At 45.5% G+C, this 24,959-nt stretch overlaps 1 protein-coding gene across 3 annotated transcripts in view; it reads left to right on the top strand.

Annotated features, from left to right (window-relative positions):
* Positions 1-24,810, top strand: part of PHF12 (PHD finger protein 12) — a 33,007-nt gene extending 8,197 nt beyond the window's left edge. For 2 of the 3 annotated variants that reach the window (XM_074845039.1, XM_074845041.1), the window contains exons 3-15: positions 7,096-7,168; positions 8,767-9,154; positions 9,705-9,825; positions 10,949-11,081; positions 11,782-11,946; positions 12,588-12,749; positions 13,852-14,668; positions 16,749-16,871; positions 18,237-18,380; positions 20,439-20,537; positions 21,091-21,173; positions 22,842-22,980; positions 23,640-24,810. In XM_074845039.1, the coding sequence (XP_074701140.1) occupies positions 7,096-7,168; positions 8,767-9,154; positions 9,705-9,825; positions 10,949-11,081; positions 11,782-11,946; positions 12,588-12,749; positions 13,852-14,668; positions 16,749-16,871; positions 18,237-18,380; positions 20,439-20,537; positions 21,091-21,173; positions 22,842-22,980; positions 23,640-23,974 (2,782 nt within the window). In that variant the 3' untranslated portion in view covers positions 23,975-24,810. Of the gene's footprint in view, positions 1-7,095; positions 7,169-8,744; positions 9,155-9,704; positions 9,826-10,948; positions 11,082-11,781; positions 11,947-12,587; positions 12,750-13,851; positions 14,669-16,748; positions 16,872-18,236; positions 18,381-20,438; positions 20,538-21,090; positions 21,174-22,841; positions 22,981-23,639 lie in introns of all 3 variants that reach the window. The other variant, XM_074845040.1, reaches the window with a different exon arrangement.
* Positions 24,811-24,959: the final 149 nt, after the last annotated feature.

Below are 24,959 nucleotides of genomic sequence, written 5' to 3'. Positions count from 1 at the left end.
CCCTGCAGAAAGCAGTGGCCCGAGGATGCAATTTAGCAGGCTGAAAACCCCATGCTGAATTTCTGGCAAGCACTAGTGACTGGTGTGAAACACCTGCCTGTACAGCCTCTGACTTTGGGCAAGGCATCATGTGAACTTCCCGGTGATCTCTGTCTAGAATAGCAACAGGAGCAGCATATGAAGGTGATCCGGAAAAGGCAGAAAAGAATGTACACACTGCTTTAAGGGGGTTTTTTGGTGGATGTTTCTATTACTGCTGTTTTCCCTCTCTTCCCCAGTGTTCTTGGGAAAGCCTAGTCCACGTGTAGATGTCAGGATTATCCTCCGTTTGTGCCTGTGTGAAAACAAATTCATACTTCTGCTTTTATGGGTCTGTCCTTCATCCTCTTCTGATGTGCTGCTTTCCTTTTTTCCACCTTATTGCTTCTGTCCTTTCACCCCTGTCTCCTTTGAACGCATTCAGTATGGCTAGGACTGAATGTGTTCACTTCTCGGAAACCTCTCAGACCTGTGTTTTCATTATTTTTTTTTCCCACCAGAGATGTCTCTTCATTTATTGTTCTTTAAAGACAAAATTGGATGAAGTGATTCTCACTAGAGCTGTGTTGTTCCTCAGCCTTCTTTCTTTTCCCTGACGCTGCCCTGTGTGTCATCCTGCTTTGAGAAGATGACTTCTAATCTGTTAAGAAGATGGTGCTATAAAGATCTGAACACTTAATAATTAATCTGGACATTGAATTCAGGCTATTGTTACTATTGTCTGCAGTACAGGCATGAGTGATGCACAGGAAAGAAACAGGAGTTGGGATGTGCAGAATGCCTGAATTTCTGGGGCTGGCCCAAATTTTCCAAAGCCAACAAGTCTTCCTATTGACTTACATGATTTCTGCTGATAAACACAAAGCTGGATGGTTCCCTAGCAGATATGTCCCAAATATCAGAGTTCATAACCAACCAAACTAATCTTTAAAAAAAAAAAAAAATCAAAAAACCTCAGTGCAGTACAGGTGGTAGTATATGCTTTTTAATACATATTTATTTATATAGATATATACTTGGTTTCTAAATAGATTTACAGAAATTTAATATATTAAAAAAATACTTCCTTTAAATTTTTTGTCAGCTGTTAATGAGGGTAATAACTAATGGGTTGTCTAGGGAATGGTCTCTGTGGGCCAGGTTCTTTCTATAAATAGAAGTAACTAATTACATCAGGTGATCACATGTTTACATGCAGCTTATCCAGTTTATTGGACTCTCCTGCTTGTCGGGTCTGAGACAAAAAAGTTTTACTTCGTCACTTTGGAGGGAACTTTTCTGATTGCCTGCACAGGAGTGCACGGGGAGGAGACTGGACCCCTGGTGACAAGTGGGAAGGGAAGCGAGGTGAGGTAGGTGACTTCCATGTCAGATGGGCTTCCATGAGGTTGTACTTCGCTCTTTCTTCCCAGGATGAGACTAGCAGGAGCGGTTTGAGTAAGGATACAAGTAAGTAACATCACTGGCTTCAAAATACCGGAATTCACAACACACTAGTGTTTTGACTTGTGAAATGGTGCCTGATTCTTAGGAGCGTGGTAGTACTGCTGCTGGAGACTTGAACCGCTGGTCAGCACAATGTTCTGCCCTCAGTGTTGAACACTGGCAGGTTTAGAATGTGGAAATAAGCTCACAGTGAATGAAATGTTGGAATCTAGCATACTTGCCAATATTACCTCTTAAACTTGTAAGAGTTTGAGCCTTCCTCTGCTCTTGTACTGGCGTGTGGACAGATTATGTTAGTGTACTTTTATTTTTTCCTTGCGTGCATCTTGTTTCTCGCTGTCTGGCCATATGATGGTGTTTTAATCCTGCTTCTGTTCTCTGTCTGTTGCTGAACCTTTATTTCCAACTCTGGCCATGCTGTTGGAAAGATGCATGCTAAGCAGATGCAGTGTTCCAGATGATGGGATAACTGGTGACCTGTGAAATGGTCATTTCAGTTCTCTTCCTTGCATAGTGGAGCCAAAATAATCATGTACTGACCTGTTCAGTGATGTCCAGGTCTCCTTGCTGGATGTTATTAATTTAGAACTTTTTATGTTCATGCTCAAGACTTTCACTTCAATGTAAACAAAGCTATGCTGGCTACTGTCAAGTTTTTTTTCACTAGTTCCCTCAGGAGGAGTTGCACCACAGATAAAAGTATGGTCGCTGATGTGCTGTAGTTAATGTGAGTTACCCTGCTGACTTCAAGTAGGTATAACTTATAAAATATATGAGCCTAACTGAGATCAGAAAGTTCCTGAAACTGTTTTAATGTGTTCAGGTGCTTAGAGGTCTGTAAAGAACAAAAATTACACTTGGCTTATCTGAAATTTGGTGGTCTCTGCATTGGTGCTTGAGAAATCTTTGACTTAATCAGGTAGATTTTCTTGTACTTCTGAGTGTCACAACTTTATCCATGTTAATGAGCAGAATTTATAGACCTTCACCGAGTAGTTTGTGCTGAGGAATAATCCTGACACTACTGGAACAGAGGAGAGAGCTGACAGTATTCCTAATAACCATCTTTAAGGTAATGGAGTCTGAGTTCTGTCTTCAGAAAATAGCAAACTCTTTGCTGATCCAAGAGTTGCAATAGGAAGGGAAGAGAGTTGCAGTGGGGAGGAAAAGGGCTTCAGCTGTTTTGTGTGTGTTTTTGTTATGTATAAGGTAGAGGCTCTGAGGGCTGGGTTCCAGTAGTCCTCGTCCTGCAGGGTTTTGGGGCAGCTGTGAACAGAACTGTGTAACTTGGGCGCAGTGGAACTGTTTTAAAGAACTGAATTTGTAAATGATGCAACTTTCTGTGTTTCTCAATGGGGCGCTTGTGATGCACTGACAGTGAGGTTGGTTTCCTGGTTTGTTTTAGTTATGGCAGCCATTGAGGCCCTGCTCTAGGAAGCCAGGAGCCTTGTTCTTTATGAAGCTGGTAGAACAGCTGTAGCTCTATCCATCATTTGGATAAATAGGAGTCCAATAGAAGAGCTGAAAGCTGCCTTCCTTTATCTAACTGGCAAACATAACCAGCATCCTTCATTATAAGCCTGTCATTGAGTCTTGGTAAGTTAATGAGATTTCTGGGAAGGAAAAATATTCTCACCTACGTTTTTTTTCAAGGAGTTACTATTTTCCCCTGCACAGAAAAAAGTGTCTAAGTCTGATTGCTGAAAACAACTGGTATCAAAGACAAGTTATTCAAGAAAGCTTCACCAGATACTGGCTTGTTTTCCTGCCACCATTATTCCAGCCTGATAGCTGGAGGTAGCCCAGTGGGTCCAGAGCGTGCTCTCAGTAATGTCAACGTGCCTTTGACGCAAGATGGCCACCAGGAATGCCGTATGTAAATAACTTCAGGCTTGCTTATAACTGGTTTCTTTGAGAGCTGTGGCCCAGTTTGTATTGAAGAAGGTGCTATTCCTTCGAGCGTTTGTTTACTTATTTATTGAGGTCAGCAAAGTGAAGAGTAATTACAGGATTTAGACTAACAACAGGCATCTGATGTATGAGAGCTCCAGAGTGTGAAATTGAAAAGCTAAGTGGCTTCATGGTATTGTTTGCTTGATAAAAACTCCTAATATATGGATGACTTTTGAAGATTATTTTTAAAAAAAATGTCATCATAGCCATTTAAATTTTATTTAAGGGGGGCTTTGCGTAATGTTCTGACCATGGGAGAGCAAAACTTGACAACACAAATCTGGTATGAATTTCAGGAGAGGCTAGGTACTTAACTGTTTTAGAAAAAGCCATGAGACTAGTATTACGGCAAGTGACTTTGTATCAGTGTAGTAGTGGCTTTTGAATAGGCAGTGATAAACACCTCCTTTAATTTTCAGAGGCTTTGTATGAGTTGGTCTTCCAGGTATAGATATTAACTTTGAAAGTCAGCCTCAGCTTTTCAGAGCTGTCTTTGTCTTAAACTCAAAAACATGTTCTGCTGAGCAGATTTGATTTGGGTCACACCAAACCTTCCAGGTAAAATAGTGCTGGCCTCCACTCTTGCCTGTGATGACAAAAGGGGAAACTTCCTGAAATGAAGGTTCAGTGAAATTGTACTGAACAGTACAACTGATTGGTGTGTAGTTGAAAGGAGATGTGTTGTAACTGAAGATAAAGTTGGTGCTGTGCAATTCCAGGTCCTGTTGGCAGCAAACAGTAAGGGCTGGAGATCTGCATGCTAATGAACCTATGAAAGATAGGGAGAAAACGGCCGTGGTGCTCCTGCCAAAGTGCTAATTCTTACCTTGGTTATGAAGATCAAGTATCTCGTTCAGATTTAAAGATCAGTTTCTCTTATGCTTACAGTAAAAGGTTGAAGAATGTGGTCATAACTAGTCAATTAAAATGGCATTCTTTAGCGCTTCCCTGGCTTTATGCTAAGACCCAGGAAATGCTCTCTGCTTGCGGAGAGGCCAGCAGTGCAGGAACAGCATTCATCAGTCTTTGTTAGTGCAGCAAGCTGCCTTGATGAACAGTTCATTAACCAGGAGAAGCAGAATCAGTCTTTTAATACACTTGCTATAGCAGTTAGGCCCTGACAGTGAGCAAAAAAAACTCAGGAGGCTAGTCTGAGAGCTAAAACCTTGCTGCTGGTCTGAAACTAATCTTTCCTCCTCCTTCCACGGGCCTTTGGGTAGCAGCATTCATTAAAATGTTTCTCTAAGCTGTCACTTAGGAGTTCTGTGTGTGTAGGATCTCATGGTTGTTGAGCAGATAGTTCAAATCTAACAAACGGGACAATAACATACACACTTAAGAAGAAACCTGTTTTAACTCTTCTAGGCATCTTTCAAGATTCACCATGGTATTAATTGTTTCATTGTAAAACGCGTAAGATTGAGGTAACAGTTAAAACAAATAACCGGAGGCATCTGGCAGCGCGTGGATCCCTGGCACGCCGCGTGTGCATTGGAATGGGGCAGACGTGTTTCCAGCAGTTCAGGCACGCTCATCGGTAGCTTCAGAGGGCTAAAATTCACTACGAACAAATCAAAGTCTGTGGGGTTTTTTTCCCCTGAGGTGCTGGGAGGAGGCGGGGGTATGGGCCAGATGAATCTGTACTCACTGTAACTGCAGATCTAAGAGCTTGGTTTCTAGCAGGCATAAAACCTGAGCTATTGCAGGATCCACCTTAGGACTCAGAAGGGATTTACACTGCAGCAAGCACACCGGGATCAATTGTTACTCTCTTCCTTCCACCCCCCTTCCCTGCTTCTATTAGCAAAAGATTAGTTTGCGGCAGGGGGGAGTTACTGCTTCAGCCAAACATTTGAGGCTTCATGTAAAGCAGCCAGTAGTTGAGGCTTTGGTGCTCTCGTCTAGAGCCTGATCTCTTGTTCATCCAAGTCCTCCAGGAAATGAGAAACATAAGCTGCAGGTATGTTTGTGCATATATGCAGAGTGCTGCATTTCTGGAGCGCCTGGAACACGGCGGCCTCTGAAACCCTGCACTCCTCCTCAAAATGGCTGCCAGATGTGTTGGCTCCACTGAATTCCCCGGAGCCTGACACCAGAAGTGCTGAGTTATTGCCAGTTTGGTTCTTGCTGTGTTCTTCCTTCAGTCTTCCAGGCACAGTGTTGCAAGACCGCGTGTGACCCTGGGTGGCTGCAGTACCTGCAGAGGCTTTCTGTTGGCATGCTGGCGTGCTCGGGGCAAGGCTCGCCGGGACTCTGTTTAAACAAAGGAAGCATGTTTGTTTTTACAGCTCAAGCTTGGGAGCCTGGGCTGGGATCCTGTGCCATTTCCCTGTGCTAGGATCAAGGTTCTCGAGGAAGACAGCCTCTCCCTTTGCCGCAAAACACAGCTCTTACTGGCCAACAAATATGCATCTTATCCTCTCTGGCTTGTCAGTGCTGGAGACTTCTTAAAGCTTGACTTGGTTTTGCTTTGATATTTGTCTGTAGGCGCAATAAACAGTGTAGAGCCTTCTGAAGTGAACCATAGTCTGGCTGCCCATACTCACGTGGCTTCTTGGGCTGGTCTTGGAAGCTCCTTGCTAGTGTGGCCGCACTACTGCTCAATCACCTTGTAACCCGGTCAGTCCCAGCTGGGTCCCTTGTAACCCATTTCCCAGTCGGTGGGAAATGGAGCTTTCAGGTCCTGCAATAGCACATCTGTCTGTTTAGTGCTCAGCACAGGACAGCAGACTTGCTATGCAGCTGTCTCTAGCATCAGTAGGCAGAACTTTTAGAAGTATATCTTAAAGCCATGCTGTGTGGTAACTGACTGTTTTTTCTGACAGCATGTACACTTTTCCTGCAACAGTCAGCAGTTTGCTGAAATAACAAATCTTAATGAAAAAGAGGTGTTGGAAAGTTCTTGAGCTAGTAGTAGGATCTGCAAGAAAAGTGTATCCTCTAACATATGCTGCTCTGCCTTTAACTGAGGAGAGTGTTTCTCAAAATAGTCCTCCTTACTCCATCTAATTTGCTCTGGTTTATTTCTAGCATCAAAATGAGAATGTCATTTCGATGTAATACAGCTTTTATAGTAAGTGCAGATCCATATGAGTAGGATGTATCTAGTGCTTCATAGCCAAGGCAAGCTGTATGTGGTGACACTTTTAAGAGTATTTGGGTAGTCTGAAGATAGAAAGTGGTTTCCACCATTAAGTCAGTGTGCCCAGGGACGGAGTACATGGGAAGCAGTGGGTAGTCTTCATGGCAGCTTGCTCAGTTGGACTCGCACTGCAAACTCAAGGGATGGAAATGCCTAGATATATGACTGTGTTTGCTGCACGGGAATCTGTGTAGTCTTGCGTGGAGTAATCAAGTTATTTAAGGAGGCGTTGGTGTTAGGGGGGAGGTATGTGTGTCGCACACAAGCGAATCTTCCATTTATCTTTGCTATTCAATTCTACGACTGTCTTCTGAAACCATGGAGCGTGCTGCACGGTGGAGCTGAGATGGGTGTTGAGGAAGACTAGCTTCGTAGAGGTGTCTTGCGAAGTGGATGTATGGGGAGCATCACCATAAAGAAAAGGAGGAAGTGCCCGGGGGCGGAAGGACTGCGTGTACGTGAGAAGAGGCGTTCCAGAAATAACAGTAAAGCATTGCTTTGTATTTCTCTTGTAGCAACCCTCCGCTCAGTGAGGAAATGCTGCCTCCGGGGGAGTGGATGTGTCACCGCTGCACTGTACGCCGCAAGGTAAAGCCTCTCCTAACAGACATGATCCCTGCCCTTCCGACTGTCCGTTTGAAACATGAATCCCGTGTTTTATACCTTCCTCTCCCTTTAATGTGTATGTATATACCACCAATACTTTCTGTTCTCACAGTTGCAAAGGGCTTTGCTAGGAACAGGCTTAAAGAAAACTAAGGGGTCTTGATGAGACCCTCATGCTAGTTTTAACCTTGCTACTAGGAACCAAAACTGAGATGGCTGATGTGTTCTTGTCAAGCTGTGCCTTTTAAACTGTTTTCCTTCCCCCCACTTCTGGAAAGCAGGGAGAGCTGAGGCACAGTGGGAATGGCTCCCAGGCTCGAGGAGGTGAGCTGTCTACAGGTGAAACAGGAGTCCTGGTAATGCAGCTTTGGCATCAGGGCTGTGATTCTGGTTAATGTGTGTTTTTTAGAAGTGTGACTTCACAGCAGTTGCACATCAGCAGAGTTGAAATCACAGTGAGTTATGATTTCCTGGGCTGTTGAACAGGATGGGGAGGAGATGATTGGGCAAGATTGTGGCTTGTCTCTTTTTTTTTTTTTTCTAACTTGATGCTCTTTCTCCAGGAAGCTGTCTTGCACAATGTAAACATCTCATTGCTGTGACTCTGTAAGACTGTGTAGCAGAGGGTTTAGAAACCGCACCAAACTATCTAGCAACTGTTTCCTTGAAGTGACACCCAAAACAGATTGGAAGAAAACTGTGTACTCAGCCTTTTGTTCCTGAAGCAATTGCCTTGTTATGTTTCCAGGGTACTGTTCAACCATCTGCCCACAGTAAAAGTGAAGGTTGCAAATTGAAAAAATAATGACAAAATAAATTTAAAAAAAAGGAAAAAAAAGATCCTCAACTTTTCTATATTAAAAATTACCTTGATAACACTTTGTTCCTTTTGCAGACCATTTTAGTGATCGAGTAGGTTGGTTCATCCATATTGGTGATGCTGTCAGGCACTGGAGCAGTGCACAGTTGCCTGTACTAGGCCATGCAGCATCCCCTCCTCTTGCAAAATGGATCTCACGGTGATGGCAATGTATTGTTTTCCTCTGCTGCAGTTCTCCCTGCCCACCTTGTTCAAGATTACTGTTGTCAAGAGATAGCAGAGTGTTGTTTGTATACTGTGCTTGTATTCTCAAGCTGACCTTCTCGTTCCGTAACGGGTTTGGATGCCCTGCCAGGGTTAATAGGCTGCATCATCAATGAACGGTCTACCTGCACAGTCTACCGTGGAGTTTCTCAGCGTTGGCTAGCAAAGTAAACAGAGTTGTCTGATTTGCCAAGTATTTAGGACTAGATGCTGTGAAACGTTGTTCTGATCTGGACTTAAATATGGCTATCCTGAAAGGAGAGAGACATGCTAATTTTCTTCCCCATGCTTGGTTCCCTTCAGCTGTTTGGTCATCTGTACTTTAGCTGCAATCAAATTGGTTTTGCTAGGTCAAGGCTTTAATGACTTCACAAGGAAGTTGTAGTAAGCGGCTCAAGCCTTTTCAGATGCTGTTTGTCTTCGATTGCATATTTGTCAAGGTTGATGTGCTTTGTTTGTGGCCTCCATGATAAGCCTGCCTATTCATGTCGTGCAGAAGCGAGAACAGAAGAAAGAGCTGGGGCAGGTAAATGGATTGGTGGACAAATCTGGGAAAAGGACCACCTCCCCCACCAGTGACGCAGACCTGTTGGACAGGTCTAGCAGCAGCATCAGGGCTAATGCGCATGCCAGGATCTTGGAAAGGAGAGCAAGCCGGCCTGGCACTCCCACATCCAATGCCAGCACCGAGACCCCCAACTCAGAACAGAATGATGTCGATGAGGACATAATTGACGTGGATGATGACTCTGCCATTGCAGAAATGGACTGTGGGCAGCCCCAGCTGAAGCGGCCCTTTGAGCTTCTTATTGCTGCTGCCATGGAAAGGAACCCAACGCAGTTCCAGTTGCCGAATGAACTGACCTGCACCACAGCACTTCCAGGTGAGCGGTGGCTTGTCTAGCATTGGGCAAGACGTCTGCAGTTGCATCCTGCCGCTATCTTGCCTCTTTTCCCTCTTGATTCCTTGGTAGTTGTGGCTCAGTGATGCTCACTGGTGAAAGCAGAGGTTACAGACATGCTCCTGGTCCTCCTCCAGCTTGTGACCTCTTTCAGGTGTGAGCTGTGGGGACATGGCTACTAACTGCGCCTCTGTCAGCACTTGTGCTAGAGGCTTTCTGTTGTCACCTTAGTCTAGATCATCAGCCTGAAGAAAAAGATTCCACCTGTCAAAATACTTGACTCTGATTTGTGGTATGATAATCTAGTAACAAAGTAATGACTTCATGTATAGGATGTCACTGCAGTGATTAAGTATAAAATATGCCTGCTAGTCTCTGTCACTTCAGGCTAGATTTAGTGGTTGATAAAAGTTCCTTAAGCAGCTCTTCTTGCCTTTTCTGTTTGCCTCTGCCTGAGACGATTATGTGTATCTACCAGAAAGCAAATCTCAGTTATGTGGGTAACCCAAAGCCTTTTAAAATTTACTTTCAGGTACTAGTAAGAGGAGGAGAAAGGAAGAAACCACAGGAAAGAATGTCAAGAAAGCACAACATGAGTTAGACCACAATGGTTTGGTTCCCTTGCCGGTGAAAGTCTGCTTCACATGCAACAGGTACTTGACTCTTCCAGGGAAGCTGTTTGGTATAGCTGCACCCTTCACAGGAGCAAAGTTCTCACTGAAAAAAGTAGATGACCTGTTCCCTTTGCTATTCTCCTTCATTACTTGCTTACAATCCTCTAAACAAATGGGGGAATAATCATCTTTGCTAAATAACAGCTGTTTAACCATGGCAAGAGTAGGTGTGGCTTCTGCAGCCCTGTGTGGCTGTAAAGGGCTTTAACATGTAGCCTGAGGAGAGTGAGCCATCTTGTCTTCAGTATTTTTCTACTAAGAAAAATTCTGAAGTGATGTGGTTTAAAAAATGGAGATATTTGTTTATGGTTTGTGAAGGAAATATGCGAGGAGGTGACCTTTAGGAAATAGGAATCTACTGAGAGAGATATAAGCCCAAGGCAAATAGGAATATTATGCTGAAATAGTAGATCTGAAAACCAGTACAAAATACTACTGCTTTTTATAACTGCATAAAAAAATGCACAGATAAATCCCAATTCAAAATGTCAGTGAAAACAAAAAACTATTTCAGCAACCCTGTCGGAGCGAGTTTCTGGAGACTCAGGTGGGCTTTTGTGGAGCACAGCTGATGACTTTGTTATAGAGCGAAGACTTCTTTAAAGCCTGGGGAATCAGCTGCAATCACTTTCTGGAGTTTGAGACTTACTGTGAGAACATCTTGTTCAAGTAAATGTCCCAACTTCACACACGATTCATCTGAGGAAAACTGTAAAAACCTAAATCTGAAATTTCCTTTTGATCTCTGAATTTTGCTCTAAACGAAGCCACTCGGAACTAACGCCCAAGGTCAACTTGAGAAGTTGCTTGTGTGAATCTGACAGGTGCTTGCAGCTTTCCAGCGACTCTTCCTGCCAAAAGACCTCTTTTGCACTGGGAAACCCTCATGTGCATGGGCAAGTCCTTTTGCCTTGAGTGGGTCTTGCAGAAGGTCCATATAGATCAAGTTACAAATCTGAAGCCTAATTTTAGACGTGAATAACGTAGTGCAGAGGAGTTGGTGGGGAAAGATAAGCCGAAGTGGTTTAACGCTGAGTTTGCCTGCGTGTTTGGTTTATACTCTGTTCTGTATGGGAAATAAGATATGGTGCTCTCTTCGCAGGAGTTGCAGAGTGGCACCTCTAATTCAGTGTGATTATTGCCCGCTCCTGTTCCACATGGATTGTCTGGAGCCACCGCTTACTGCCATGCCTCTGGGTAGATGGATGTGCCCAAATCACATAGAACATGTGGTGGTAAGCAGGGCTATGATTGCAGTATGGTAACCGGATGCTGGAGTGGAACCTGGCAGGTCCATTAAAGGACAAAGTACAACAAATGTAAAACAGCTTCTGAGCTCTTATTGCTCCCTGTAACGCTTGTAAAGCTCCTGCTGCAAGCAACGCGCTCTCCAAAGGAATATGATGCTGCTATCTGCAATAAAATATAAAGATGGGGGAACTTCTTCCTGTAACTGAAGCTGACAGCTCAGATTGTGGCTTCACTGACAGCTTGTCTAGTTTTTGGACTGGACTCCTTAAGATCTAGATGAGCTTCCAGAACTGTGATACAAAGCAGCACAGTGCTACAAATAGGGGAAGTAATTCTTTGCATGCTTAACCCAAAAAACTTTCATTCCAAGAGGGAGTTTTCATTTGTGGAAAAGCAGTGTACTTGGGACTTAAATACTCAGGAAACAGGGGGCTGAAACAAAGGGCTTGTGCCCAGACAAACTGCTGCTGAGAGCATTGATGCTGCTTAGTAGGCCTCTAAATGCTTTTGTATTCATCTCCAGCAATGTGCCCTTTAACAGAAATGGCTAGTGCTGCAGGAAACAAATAGTCTAAAGCTGAGCTGATGCTGTACTGTCAGTGCTACGAGGTGTTATGAAAGTCTTAGGGTACATTAGAGTGACCCGCAGATCCCTAACTCCTGTGGCATTATCTGATCACCCAGCTGAACCAGAAGAACTTGACCCTGAGTAATCGGTGCCGAGTATTTGACCGGTTCCAGGACACCATATCTCAGCATGTTGTCAAAGTGGATTTCTTAAACCGAATCCATAAGAAACATCCTCCGAATCGCAGAGTTCTTCAATCAGTAAAGAGAAAAGGTTTGAAGGTATGTGTAAACAAGTGGGTGCCAGTGAAACTCCCTGTGTATGTATTCTAGTTTGAAGGGAAACCAGCATGCCCCATGGGGTAGCCTTTTGGGGCAGGAGGAAGAGGGTGGGGTCTGAATTAATGTGTTGGTGAGAGGTCTGGAAGTCAGCAGTTACTTTTCACTGTGTGTAGGATTTAAGAAGCTCTTTTACTGCCAACCTTAAGGCTCAGCTATTACAAGTAAGCCTTTAAATCCAGCACGAGCATAGAAAGTACAACACAAAACGCCCTGAAGGTGGACCTACAGGCAGAACTGGGGCTGCTGCATTAAACCCCGAAGAGTATTTGCTGCCAAATGCCAAAATGCCTGAAAATTGCCATACTGCTTTCTCTTCGCACTTGGCCTTTTTTGCATGGCTTCTCTTATGCTGTAGCCACCACGTTGTACTGAAGTCATGCCTGACCTAAGGGAATAAAACCTATTAATTTCAGCGTGGCTGCATCAATTTAAAGTACTTGGTCCTTGAAACTTCTAATGTATTGTCTGCAGGGTTCCTCTGGGTCAGAAAGCAGCAAACACGAAGCGTAGTGCTGGTTAGGCACTTTTAGTTATTCTTGAGTAATTGTTCTCACGTGTGATCTTCTTTCTCTACAATGTAGGTTCCTGATGCTATAAAGTCCCAATACCGGCTTCCACCCCCGTTACTTGCGCCTGCAGCAATTAGAGATGGCGAGCTGATCTGTAACGGGATCCCTGAGGAACCCTTGCAGAAGCACCTTTTGAACACTGAGCACTTAGCCAGCCAGACAGAACAACAGGAGGTAAATGAAGTCAAATGCTTGGACTCTATGTCTGTAGTTGCTTTGGTACAAAGATCCTCTTCCATTTCAGTCGTGATCAGAGCAGTTGTCTAGGAAACCAGTCTCAAAATCATGTCTGAAGGTGATAGCTTGTCTTGTCTCTGACACCCTTGCCCATTAAAACTTCATTTTGGCTTTCCAGGTGAAATGTAAAACTCATCTGACACTTCAGGGAAGTGGTGAAATAGTCTTCTGGCCTTAAGAGTGGAGTCGAGGGCTTTCTGTCTAGATGTCATTTTTATTTCCTGGCTGAGGGGAAATACTTTCCGCTTTGATTATGTAAGGCTGCTCTCTGACATGTTTATTTGTGTGTTAACATCACGTTTCTGGGCTGCTTTTTGTTGCTGATAGAATTGGACTTTTAAATCAAGGTCAAATGAGTGTTTAAATCTTGTATGAAACTTCTTGCCAGATTCCACACGCGAAGGCATGTTGCTTTGCAATCAGTGGTGTAGTCAAGTCCTTCTGTTAGCTCAGGCAGGATTCTTCTGTGTAGCAGGTGCATGTTCACCGTGGAGATTAAAACTTCAAATAAATCTTTTGGTCTTCCTCTGCCTTTTGTAAACGGAAAGGTGCTCTCCACTCCAGCTTTGGCAGGTGACTCCCTATAGCATGAGGCAGATTAGCATTTCTTTCCAGCATGCTACAGAGTAGCTTGGAGAGTTGTGTTTGGATAGAAGCCCATATTAGTGAAAGATGTGTTTGTAACTAGCCAAAGAGTTGAAACACTTAACAAGTGAAGAGGAGGAAGAGTTTGGGGGTGAGGAAGTGCGTCTGCTGCCTTCTCCCTCCTTTAATCTCAGCTCCTCTGTGTACTGTCCCCAGCACGGTGATAAACAGTACGTAATTTTCTTTGTGCTTTTGTACCTCTGGACAAAACTTTCTTCTGGTTTTAGACAAGCATCAGAGCAGATGCTGTAGTTCCAAGGCTGTACCTGAGCGGTCAGCAGCACAGTGTGAGGCAGCTGAATTTCTTTGAGCTGGGTGAACGGTTGGAGTAACTGTTGAGGTTTGGAGCACTGTCTGCCAGTGGAGCTAACCTGCACTTTTTTCTTCCTCCCAGTGGCTCTGTAGTGTTGTTGCGCTCCAGTGCAGCATATTGAAACATTTATCTGCTAAGCAGATGACTTCGCTTTGGGACTCTGAACAAACAGAGAAGGCTGATATTAAGCCTGTTATTGTGGCAGACAGCTCACTCGCCAACCCTTACCAGGCAGCTGACAAGGCACCCACACCTACCCCCTACTCCATGTCATCCTGCACCTCAGGGATTACCACCCAGAATTCCTTGAGCTCCTCGCAATCCCAGCAGACTTTGTCACAGGAAGATGTCAACTGCAGCTCTTGTATAGATAAATCCAAGAAGGTGTCTTCTTGCGGGACTTCGAATGGGCCGACAGCCTCTGACATTAAAGTAAACGGTCCTCATTTCTATGGCGTTTCATCCGAATCTTCAGCACAGTTGACTGACTCCCAGAGGCTAATCGGATCTGGTAACACAATACCTGTTTTGTCTCATCGGCAAACGTGGCCTCGGCCCCTCACGCCCCCAGCGACTTGTGGACTTCTGAATCACACCATAGGAACCATTGTCAAAACAGAGAACGTAGCAGGACCCGTTTCTTGTGCACAAAGGGGTTCTGTGCCGGTCACAAGCATGCCTACGTCCATATCGAGCTCCTGTGCCAGCCTGGAGACCACCAGCACTTTGCAAAGAAAGAATGTGCAGACACAGATAGGACCGCCGCTGACGGCGGACCTGCGATCTATGGGCTCCCCTCTGACTGCCACAAGAGCTCTCACCCCTCCGCAGGCTGTGGGAGACGGGATCTCTGCTGTTGGGTCCACAAACAGATTCTGTTCACCAGCACCACCTTCAGGTACGTGCTGAACAGCTGATCTTGGCCCCCCGGGGCTGAGGAAGTGTTCAGGCAAAACTTACTCTGAACCTCAAGGCTCTAGCAGTATGCCCTCATTTTACTGGGAATTGGGTTTTCTGTGGAGAGCTGGGAGAAGTTTCTCAAGTCTCCTCTGTCTTAGGTCCCTTCATGGGAGCCACGGGGATATGTTTTTGTTGGCTGCGCATACTTGAGGGGGGGGCGACTGTCCTGAGAAGCAAGATCAGTTTAATTCTGGGAAGCAGCAGTAGTTTTAAATCAGTTGGCTGCTGTTTCAACAACTGGGCACTCCGACGCTGCTTTAAAACTACTGATTTGTTTTAAAGCACTAGTTCGATTGTGAGGTAGTCCTCACAAGAGCAGCTGCCTGGCATCTGAGCCTACGGTCGATCGCTGTACACACTAACCGTTCCGGTGACGGTTGTGTCCCCTAGTACAGGTGTGTTTGAAGTCTTCAGCTGCACAGCCTTGATGTTAGAGAAACATGGACTTGGGAAGCTCCGGTCTGTTTGGTATCTGCTAGTCTGTTAATACAGGGTAGTTATGGACTTGGATGTACCATCTCTGTCCTGAGTTGTACCCCAAAACCCTGCTGTTAAAGTGTATATACCCACTCTTCAGTATAAAAACATCAAGTCGAAGATGTTGATAGCTGTTGATAGATGTTGAAGTCAGAGTAACTGCCCGTAGCTCAAATTTTGCTAGAATAAGCTTTTCCTTAAAGCGTTCTCCTTCTCTTCCCTTTCCCCACACCCACTCAGCACTCAAACTAGTAAACCCTTTGAGCAGGTTGGGATGAGGCAGTCGCTGAAAAGCGTGTGACAGAGCTGTCTGTCGCGTCTCCTGCAGTTCCGAGCTGTTCAGTGGCAGGTTTGCGTGGAGTGGCTCAGATCTGGGGGTTGCAAGCAACAGAGGCAACATCTTTTTATTAAAAAAATCCTTAATGAGTAACTTCTGAGCTTTACCTCGTGTTTGGAAGCAGTCCCTGGAGTACTTGGCCTCCTTGCTTACTGCTGAACAAACTTGGCTACTCTGAGGTTGCTAGCGTGACCGTGCCCTGCTTAGAAATGCAAGACTGGGAGAAGTTTGGGTAAAGGAAATGAGACCATACTATAGAAAACTTCTTGTGGTTTGAAGAGCACTGCAAATCCTACATAATTTTGCAGTTACTTAAGATGTTAAATAATTGCTTCTGGTGCAAAGCTTGTGTTCTACAAAATGCAGATTAAAACATTATTTTGGTGCAGTGTCTCTTGGGGAAGGTGTAAATATTTAGATTTTTCATCTAATATGATGCATATATATATTTATAACAAATCTTAAATTATGGTGTGCACATTTTGTTGCTGAGTACAAAAATACAAATAATTCATGACTTTTTTTTGCCATAAATTTCAGGCATATAGTAGTTGAACTTCTAAGCAAACCAACTCAAGAAGATCTGGTATCAACAGCACATTAAAGGGATGTTATTTCCTGGCATTTGCCATTGCCTCTTTCAGCTGCATGGTCACTGCCAAAGCAGTAGGATTTTATTTTGTAAATAGTAAAATCTGCTTATGACTGTCACATTCTTACTGGACAGTGAAATACACCCCAGACTTAATCGTGCAGAGATAAAAATGTGACAATTGTACTTTTTATGCAATTTCAGAGCTAGACAAGCTACTTGGCAAATGTCTCTAGGTTTAGCGAGCTCTTGAAGCTCCTGGGGACTTGATGTTCAACTTTTCCAACTTTTTCTGTTCTGTAGGACATCACTTAGTCTGGCGTTGCTGCTGCTCCAAACAGGGAGTAGGAGCTTAAATGTGTAGGTCCAGAATTCCTCCGACAACTGGAGGTGAGGGGCAGAAGCCGGCAGTTGGCTCTGTTAGAGGCACACACTAGTCCTTCTGTGAGGAGAAGAAAGCTAATGGCCTCTAATTCAGGCCTTTTCAAAGCATGACTATGAGCAAAATTAGTCATTCTGAGCAGCTTGGAAGCGAAGTGCAGCCCGAGGGCTGGGTGCATGTCTCACGAACCTCACGGTGACATATCTTCTCTGCACCGTCTTTCTCTGTAGATGGTAAGGTCAGTCCCAGCACCTTATCCATAGGAAGCGCTTTAACTCTACCCTCATCACTCACTTCAAACTCTGCAGCTATGTTGGACCTCACCAGTTCCCTGAAAGCATTTATGGACGGCGGTGAGTATTTAGTTCATTATCAGTCTCTCCTAGCCCTGTGCGTTTGCTTCCCTAGAGCGTTCGGTCTCTGCTTAAGGAAAAGTTCCAGAGATAAAGAAGGGTTGCAGTCAGGTGAGGGCGGGGCTGGGTATACATTACCTTAAATATGTCACATGCTTCCCTACTTGTAGTGTTGCCAAGGCAGCAAGGCCAATGAAATGTTTCTGCCTGAAGCTTTTCTGGGGAGTGATCACAAAGCTAATCACAGTGCTATTGCACGGGCTGCCTTCCAGGTGGAATTCACATGCAGAAACCTGCAGCCCTGCCATGTTGTGGTGCTAGCTGCAATCCAGAGCTGTTCCCGACAGGCTTAAAGTCCAGCAGCAATAGATCTTGTAGTCGAGCAGTTACCTGAGTGGTGATGCTCTAATGGGTCAGTTAATTTTCTGATTTATTTCTGCTTCTGTCAGTCTTCCCTAGACTGGCCCATTTTTTATTTTCCTTTTGTTGCACTTGATAAGAAATGCCCAAACCTTAGCAGAGTGACTCCAGGAGGAGGAGATTGCTGAACAGCAATTGTCGGTAGCGTAGCGAGGCTGTTGCCAGAGACCTCTACGTGTGAAGAACAGCCTTTCTGGCATTGCCAGTGTGACCCTCTTTTCTTGGGTGAACCCCGACTGCTCAGCCTGCCCAGACTACCTCTCTGCTATCAGGAAAGGCCGTTAATAGCTCTGCGTCTTCTGCTTGCCATTTTAATTGTCGTTGATGTGGAGAAAGCTCTTGGAAGAAGAGGTTAGCCAGCCTACTTGCTGCCAGAAAGCAGACCTCTGTAGGGCTTTACAAACGTAAATACTTCAAAGCTATCAGCAACAGATCTGCTTTAAAGCTCAATAATAATATTGTCTGAATTACCCTGTTTGGTTTAATTGACCCTGCTGCAAAAGTGTGTGACTCAAGAATGAGCCTGTAGCAGCTTCAAAGGTGGTTACAGCTTTCCTTTGTGATGTAGGGTTAGACTTTCTAGCTAGATAATGGAGCTTCACAAGAAGGACCCAACCTGCTGCCCAAAGGGGCATGATGACCTGTTGATTCTGAGCCAAAATAACAGATTTTCAACTTTTTATCAGTCCTTGTTCACCTAAACTTCTGCTTGCGGCCTGAGTTGTAGCCTCTGGCCATTGCTGGCACTCTCCTCGCACACTGCTCACAGGAGATGATATGAAGTAATAGATCACCTATATGTAAGATTCTTGATATTGCAAAATTTGTCAAGTCTTTGCTGTTGAAGCAAGTGGCAAGTTTGAAAGCGGGACAGTTAAATCCACTGCAGCTCAGATTGCACCCTTTCCATGAATAACTTACTAATTGCTTTTTGTTTATTAACAGAGATTGAGATAAATATGTTGGATGAGCAGCTGATCAAGTTTCTGGCCTTGCAGAGAATACATCAGCTCTTTCCTTCCAAAGCTCAGTCTCTAGCGAGCAGTGTCAGTTCCCATCAGCAATCTCCTGTGGGAAACCACATTGAAGGTAAGAGCAGCCCTAGAATAGCTGGGTTATGTTGAGCCATGGCTTTTTGGCACTCCCTTGCCTGTTCGTTGAAGGAGATCTCCCCCTTCTTCTGCTGTCTGCTGCCTTTCACATTTCTTTCCTCTCATCCCTCCACTCTAGATATCCACTAGCCAGAAACTCCTTCAGGTCCCTCTACTTAATTACAAATTATGGCAATGAAAATACCTTCAGTAACTTCTGATTTTCTGCTGGAAATCTTTAGTGAAGTTGTGTTTTATTCATCGTAGAATTAGCAAGAGATGGGAAGGTTCAGCTGATTGTTGGTTTGGGGGATTTTTTTTTGTCCTCACCTTTGAGATGGGCGAGAGAAATATGCAGATTCCTGCTATCCCTTTCTGGAGAAGTTGCTTGTGAGATAAGTACACGAACAGGAGGAACTGGGGCACAGAATATGTGTGTGACATCATTGCCTGTTCAGAATAATGTCACTATCAAGCTAAAACACTAAATGCAACTAATGCAAATAATGGAAAACAACTTGTGCTTCTGTTGGAAATCTCCAGATTCCTGAGTTCAGCATTGGCTTTGTTTACAATCACTGGTAACGGCATGCTAACACCTAAAGCTGCAGGGCAAACGTGGCTGTATGTCCCTCTGCATGCAGCCAGTCCATTTAATCCGCTTTCAAGCACTAACTGGACAGCCTTGTTGTGAGAGCAGTTGTCTGCTCCCCCTTTGCTAGGCCTGGGGGTAAATATCCAAGATAAGATCTTTGGAAGTCTGCTAGCAGTCAAGTAGCCGCCTTCTGAAACTCTGTGCTTGCCTGCTCGCTTGCTGCTGTAGCATCACAGCATTCTCGAAATGCTTTGTCAGTCTTTTGAACACTGCTGTAGGACACAGCACCAGGCTGTGAGATGAGCTGCTTTCCTGTGCTGCTCCTAACGGGCAAGTTCTGGAAATTCTTCAGCGGTCTGCCTTTCAAAAGGCAGATTGATGCTGTCTTCACCCATCACCCTTTTTGGGCAGGAATGATGCATCCAGCTGACTGTTTAGCATTGCTGATGAAATATTAGATCCAAAGGCTTTAGCGAGCCCTGTTGAGGCAGCAGAGCCAGGCAGCTGGAAGGCCTCGTGCTGGGCAGAGGTGGGAACCTGCATATTTCAGCTGCTTTGAGTGCTGTATGTCCAGTGATGCCACTCGGTGTGGCCAATATTCTTGACGTAGGTGACTGCAAGCAATCTCTCATGATCCTCAGGTTCTGTTCTTTGATTTCACACTCTTGGTGTCACACTGTCATACAGATGCAATAGCAGGAGGGGCCTAAACTCTGAATACGAGCAGCTTATCTCCAAAATACAGCTGCTAAAATCCTGGCCTAGGTCTGTGTGGTCCAGAGTTTGATATCTGTTCCACAGGAGATGATGTTCTGCCCAGTTCTGCCCAGTTAATGTGGGTGTGTGAGAGGGTGTGATTTGAACTTGGCTGCCACGGAGCCGCTCTGGAGGCTCAGCCCCGGAGCAGCCGTTGTCCAGTGTGCTGTAGGGACCAACCTGCGGGTAAAGGAGTCCGCTCGGTAAATCATCCTGTCCTGGGAGCTGGGTTGGTCCCTGGACAAGCCCTGTTCAACCTGTGTGTTTTTCCTGTAGCTTCACTAGAAGTGAAATTACAGCTGTTAAGTTGGTGACATTCACCAGCACCAATTTTTTTCGAGGTAGCACTTTGACAGCAAGACTCAGCTCTTTGATTACCCAAAGCGGAAGAGATTGAGAAAGAAGTTAGTGGTAGGAGGCTTGTGTTTTCCTCAGTGTGGCTCCATTGTGCACACTCGGTATTAATGTTCCCCTAATTGCATGGCTTGTGTAGGTTACTGGAGAGAGCAATTTTCTCGGGTGACTGGCAAAAAGATGTTTAATGCACAAACATTTGTAGAGGGCTGGAAATTGCAGTTTAGGCCAAAGCTGACTGCATCCTCCTTAGGATCTGTGCTTTCTGGAGAGTCTAGCGCTGGGGACACCGGGGTCAAGCAGCCTTTGTAGCTGATAACATTGTTCAAGTAGTTTCTTTTTATCTTGCAGCGCAAAGAAAGGAAGTGCAAGCCCGGGCGGTGTTCTATCCTCTGATGGGCTTAGGGGGTGCAGTCAATATGTGCTATCGAACCCTCTACATTGGGACAGGTGAGTAGCTTTTTCCTGCCCTGACCTTTCAGAATCGGGGTGGTTCTCCCTGACCCTCCCTAAGTGTTTGCCAAGTGGGCGTTGAAGAAAACAGCTCCATTGTGGCTGCCTGTACTGGGATTCTTCGCTCCCAAGAAATGTGGAAATTCCCTGTGCGTTTGATTCTTTGTGGGATTGTACCATTGTAACCTGCCTGGTGTCAAAATCAGTAGGATGGCTGTCCCGGAGATGTAATGCCTGACTGATGGAGTTACGGTTTCCTTGCAGGTTTCATTTCTTTCTGCTTAGATTCTTCTGGCGCTCTGGACAGACCCAGTAACTGTGAAATGCTCTTCAACCTTCGTGGAGCTGCTAGCCTTCCCTTCCCCCACTGAAACTTTGTTTGGTGGCTTATCACAGCATTATTCATGCGGTCCTGGGAGCGGGGACAAAGGCAGTTGCTCCCCTGTTGTTTTGCTAATTGAAGTTTAATTCTGTCTGTTGTTCTCTGCTGCCTGACAGTTTTTTCTGAAATGAACCGAGTCTGTTTTGTCCCCCCCCACCCCGTTGACAGGAGCTGATATGGATGTGTGCCTTACAAGCTATGGTCACTGTAACTATGTGTCTGGCAAACATGCCTGCATATTCTACGATGAGGTGAGTGCCTGAGTGTTTGGGGTTTTTTTAAATTTTTATTATTTGGCATGCATGGCAGTGGGAGCTGGAGATGCAGGCAGCAGGTTGTCTTTGTGTGGTGCTCCTTTGTGGGCTACAAAGTGAGAGCCAGGGCTCTGAATGGTTTCACTCCAGTGAAGGCTGCGTCAGCGTTTTCTGTCAAACCCTTTTCTGAAGCACAGAGCTCAGCCAGCATGATTTCTCTGAGCTAACTGCTTGTGGACAAAGACTGACCACAAGTAAGCACTGTCACTGCTGGTGTCTAGGGAAAGAAAAAGTCATAGAAATGGTTTGATACTTTTTGATCCAGCTGTGTTGTTAATACAAGCTAAACTTTACGTGTCGACATCGAACCTCAGCTGGAACAAAACAAGGAACTGCTCCGAGTCTCTTGCTTTCAGGTGTGTGGTGGTGCAAAGTGTTCATGCCATCTGCAGTACTTTGTATAAATTATTTATTTAACTAAAATTTCAGTTAAGCTCTCGGTATTAACCAAAGTCTACAGTTGCTCCTTAACTACAGTCCAGAGATTAGTTTGTTCTTGAGGTAAATAGACTGGTGGGTCTGCCAATAAAAGCACCGCTGGAGATGTCTCTTAACATGGAAACAGTCTTTGAAGCAAGATAGAGTCTTTTACATCACCATTTGTCAACCAGCTACTGAGCAGGATCCAGGATTAACCCACAGCCAGCTTTAGCCATTCCTCCAGTGCACTACAAGCTACAGAACACACTCAGTAATGGGATCCAGGCCTTAAAGCTGTGTTGAAGCATCTCCTCACAGTGGTCAATCCTAAATCAGGCTCTAGGCACTGAACTTCTTCCACACTCCAGCAGGCCTCACGTGGCTGTGGTTGCTCTGGAGGGAGAATTCCCCCGCCTTAGCTCTGCCTGCTGTTTCTGCTTCTGGCCGTTGGCAGCTCGTGCTCGGCCTCGGTCTCTGCAGTCTAGCAGGTTACTTGAAAACTTACTCCCCTGTGCATGGGGAGTTTTTGTAACTTGATTAAAGCTCTGTAGTCCCTGGGGGACAAAGTCTTCAGCCCTCAGATGATTCCTGTGAGCTAACCTGAAATCTCCTCCACTCTGTGTGCTCTGCAAAGCTCAGTTAAGCGTGATGCTCTTTGTGTAATGCTGTGTGTCTCGGTAACGTCTCCTGGCATTTCAGTGTCTGCAGAAGGCCTGTAAACCCTAGACTGTCTCTGTCTTACGGCTGCTGCAGCACACTGGCATCCCTCTTGCCATCTTGGGGCTGCTTTCCAAAGCACATTTCTTCCCTGCTAGGCACAGGTCTTGGGCCAAGTTTGCGTCTAGTGTGCCTGTTAAAACAGTGTGCTCGCTTTGTGAGAATCGGCTTGAACCCCTGTTTGCAGAAGATCTGTCGGTCCAAGGGCAGTAGGTAAAACCTACTTCTCTTCAAAGCCACTTTGGCTCTCCTGCCCTGCTGGGAAGCAGCTCTTGCTGGAAAGTTCTGTGAGCGTGAGCCATGCACGAGGGGCAGGTTGGTGGTCTCTGAAGCTGGAGGATATTTAACTGCTCCTCCTTAACCATCAGCAGCGGTAGAGGAAGAAGGGTTGTGTTTCAGTGCTCCACAGGGTATACAGGCGCCCTTCTGACTTCATGTCTCCATTCCCTCCTCTTCCCTTTTTGTCAGAATACGAAACATTACGAGCTGTTGAACTACAGTGAGCATGGGACGACCGTGGACAACGTTCTGTATTCGTGTGACTTCTCGGAGAAGATGACGCCCACTCCTCCCAGCAGTATTGTTGCCAAAGTGCAGAGTGTGATAAGTGAGTGTTGAGACGGCGCCAGCCCCACGTAAACACCGCGGGGAGCTATTAGAGGGGGACAGGAGCTGGTGCAAATCGATTCCTTGTTGGTGCCCTTTGTTCTGCAGCGGTCGCTGTGCCTCTTGCAAAAGGGGGAGTCTCTCTGCAGCCTGGGTTACACAAGACTTTTCCCTGGGAGCCTGGGGAGTGCCTCAGCCTGCAGAGTGCTCCGCTGGTAACCCCGCTCCTGCCTCCAGCGCCGGAGTTCACCAAGCTCCAGGTCCCTGCCTCGCATCAGTTGCAGCAAGCAGCTGCTTCAGAGCTGGAGCAAGGGGTTTCCCCGTGTGTGTCCTCCCCTCCCGGGCTGTGAGTGAGCGATCAGGGCTGTGCCACAGGCACCCCATCCCCCTGTGGCACACTCCTGCTCTCCACCTGACCACCTTCCTCTTTTTTTTTTTTTTGGGCCTGCCAAATCGATGTGTAAATGCCTCGACCCCTCCGGGGCTGTGAGGAGATTCCTGTTCCCCTTTTACCAGCTGCTCTCTGCAGAGGACTGACACACCTCGTGGCTGGAGGATCTTACCCCCGAGGCACCTCAGCAGTAGCCCCTGTTGCTGAAAACAAGCTGCCGCTGGCCTGCCTGGATCTTACTGGTTTTTTTTTTTTTTCCTCTTTTCCAGAACGACATAAAAGCAGAAAACAAGAAGAGGAGCCGCATGAAGAAGCTGCTGTGATGAATTCACAGGCGCAAGGGCAGCATCGGAAACCCTGTAACTGCAAAGCCAGCAGCTCCAGCTTAATAGGAGGCAGCGGGGCTGGCTGGGAGGGGACAGCCCTGCTCCACCACGGCAGTTACATCAAGTTGGGCTGCCTGCAGTTTGTTTTCAGCATTACTGAATTTGCGACCAAACAGCCCAAGGGGGACACTGCCTTAGTACAAGATATGGACTTGGAGGAGAAGCTTTCTCTGAAACCCCACCAGGTGCCCGTGCTGCGGTCCAACTCAGTTCCCTAAGAATTTTAGGAAGAGAGCTTTGGAATGGGGAAAAACGCCCTCAGACTCTTGCAATGCAAAAATGTACAAACCGAGGTGGGATTTTCTGTGTCGGCCCAGAGACTGTTCACACACCGTTTGCATGAAATGAAGAACGTTTAACTTTTTTTAATTTTTCTTTTTTGCTCAAGTTTTAGGGGCATTTGCACATATATTTGTACTATACATTTCATTTTAAAAGGAAAACTGCAGTGAGAGCAGGACGCGTCAGAGCGAGGGGCGACCGCTGTCTGACTCGAGGACTCTCCCTGACAGATAGTTCCCATGCAGTTGTAAAATAATCAGAAACTTGTTCTATTTTGTGCCAGTGACAATAGTTTTATATTAAAAGAGAAATACAGTTTTCATACAGCAAATCTATACAATATCATTGTTTTATTTAATGTAAAGAAGCGCTCTTCTTCCCACAGTTATTTTTCCCATCCCTCCCTGCTATGGTTGCACTACAAGTAGCTACTGTGTATTATGGGCAGTGAGAAATGAGTTCTTTTCCTGGTGTCCATCCTATTTTTATTTCAAATAGGGAAAAGTGTTGGATTCTGTGTAAATACATCAGTGATGGCATTTTTCAATGTTTTAAAGCTGTGTACAGTGCTACATGTGGTATGACGTTCCTCAAATTGTCTATTGTAGCAGATCGTTTGTCGTAACCTGTCTGTCTCTTTTGTTTATATGCCACCCCCCCGCAGCAGAACAGCTAGTTCCACTGTACATAGTAATTGTAACGTTTTAGACTTTACAGAAACTTTCCTGTATTCTGTATATAAAAAAAAAAAAATACTTCACATTCTGTTTTCCGACTGTCTTGTTGTCTTCACTCTTGTCACCACAACCTGGAGCTTTCCCCAGAGAGCCCGATGGCAGGCGAGGAGCCCGAGCTGTGCCAAGGGGCCGTGTCCTGCGCGGGGACGTGGGAGGGGGCTGGGGACTGGGAGCTCAGAGGAAG

The sequence above is a fragment of the Strix aluco genome, chromosome 19, assembly GCF_031877795.1.
Source record: "Strix aluco isolate bStrAlu1 chromosome 19, bStrAlu1.hap1, whole genome shotgun sequence".
Lineage (NCBI taxonomy): Eukaryota > Metazoa > Chordata > Aves > Strigiformes > Strigidae > Strix > Strix aluco.
Note: the sequence above shows the minus strand (reverse complement) of the source record. Positions and strands in the feature narration are given on the sequence as shown.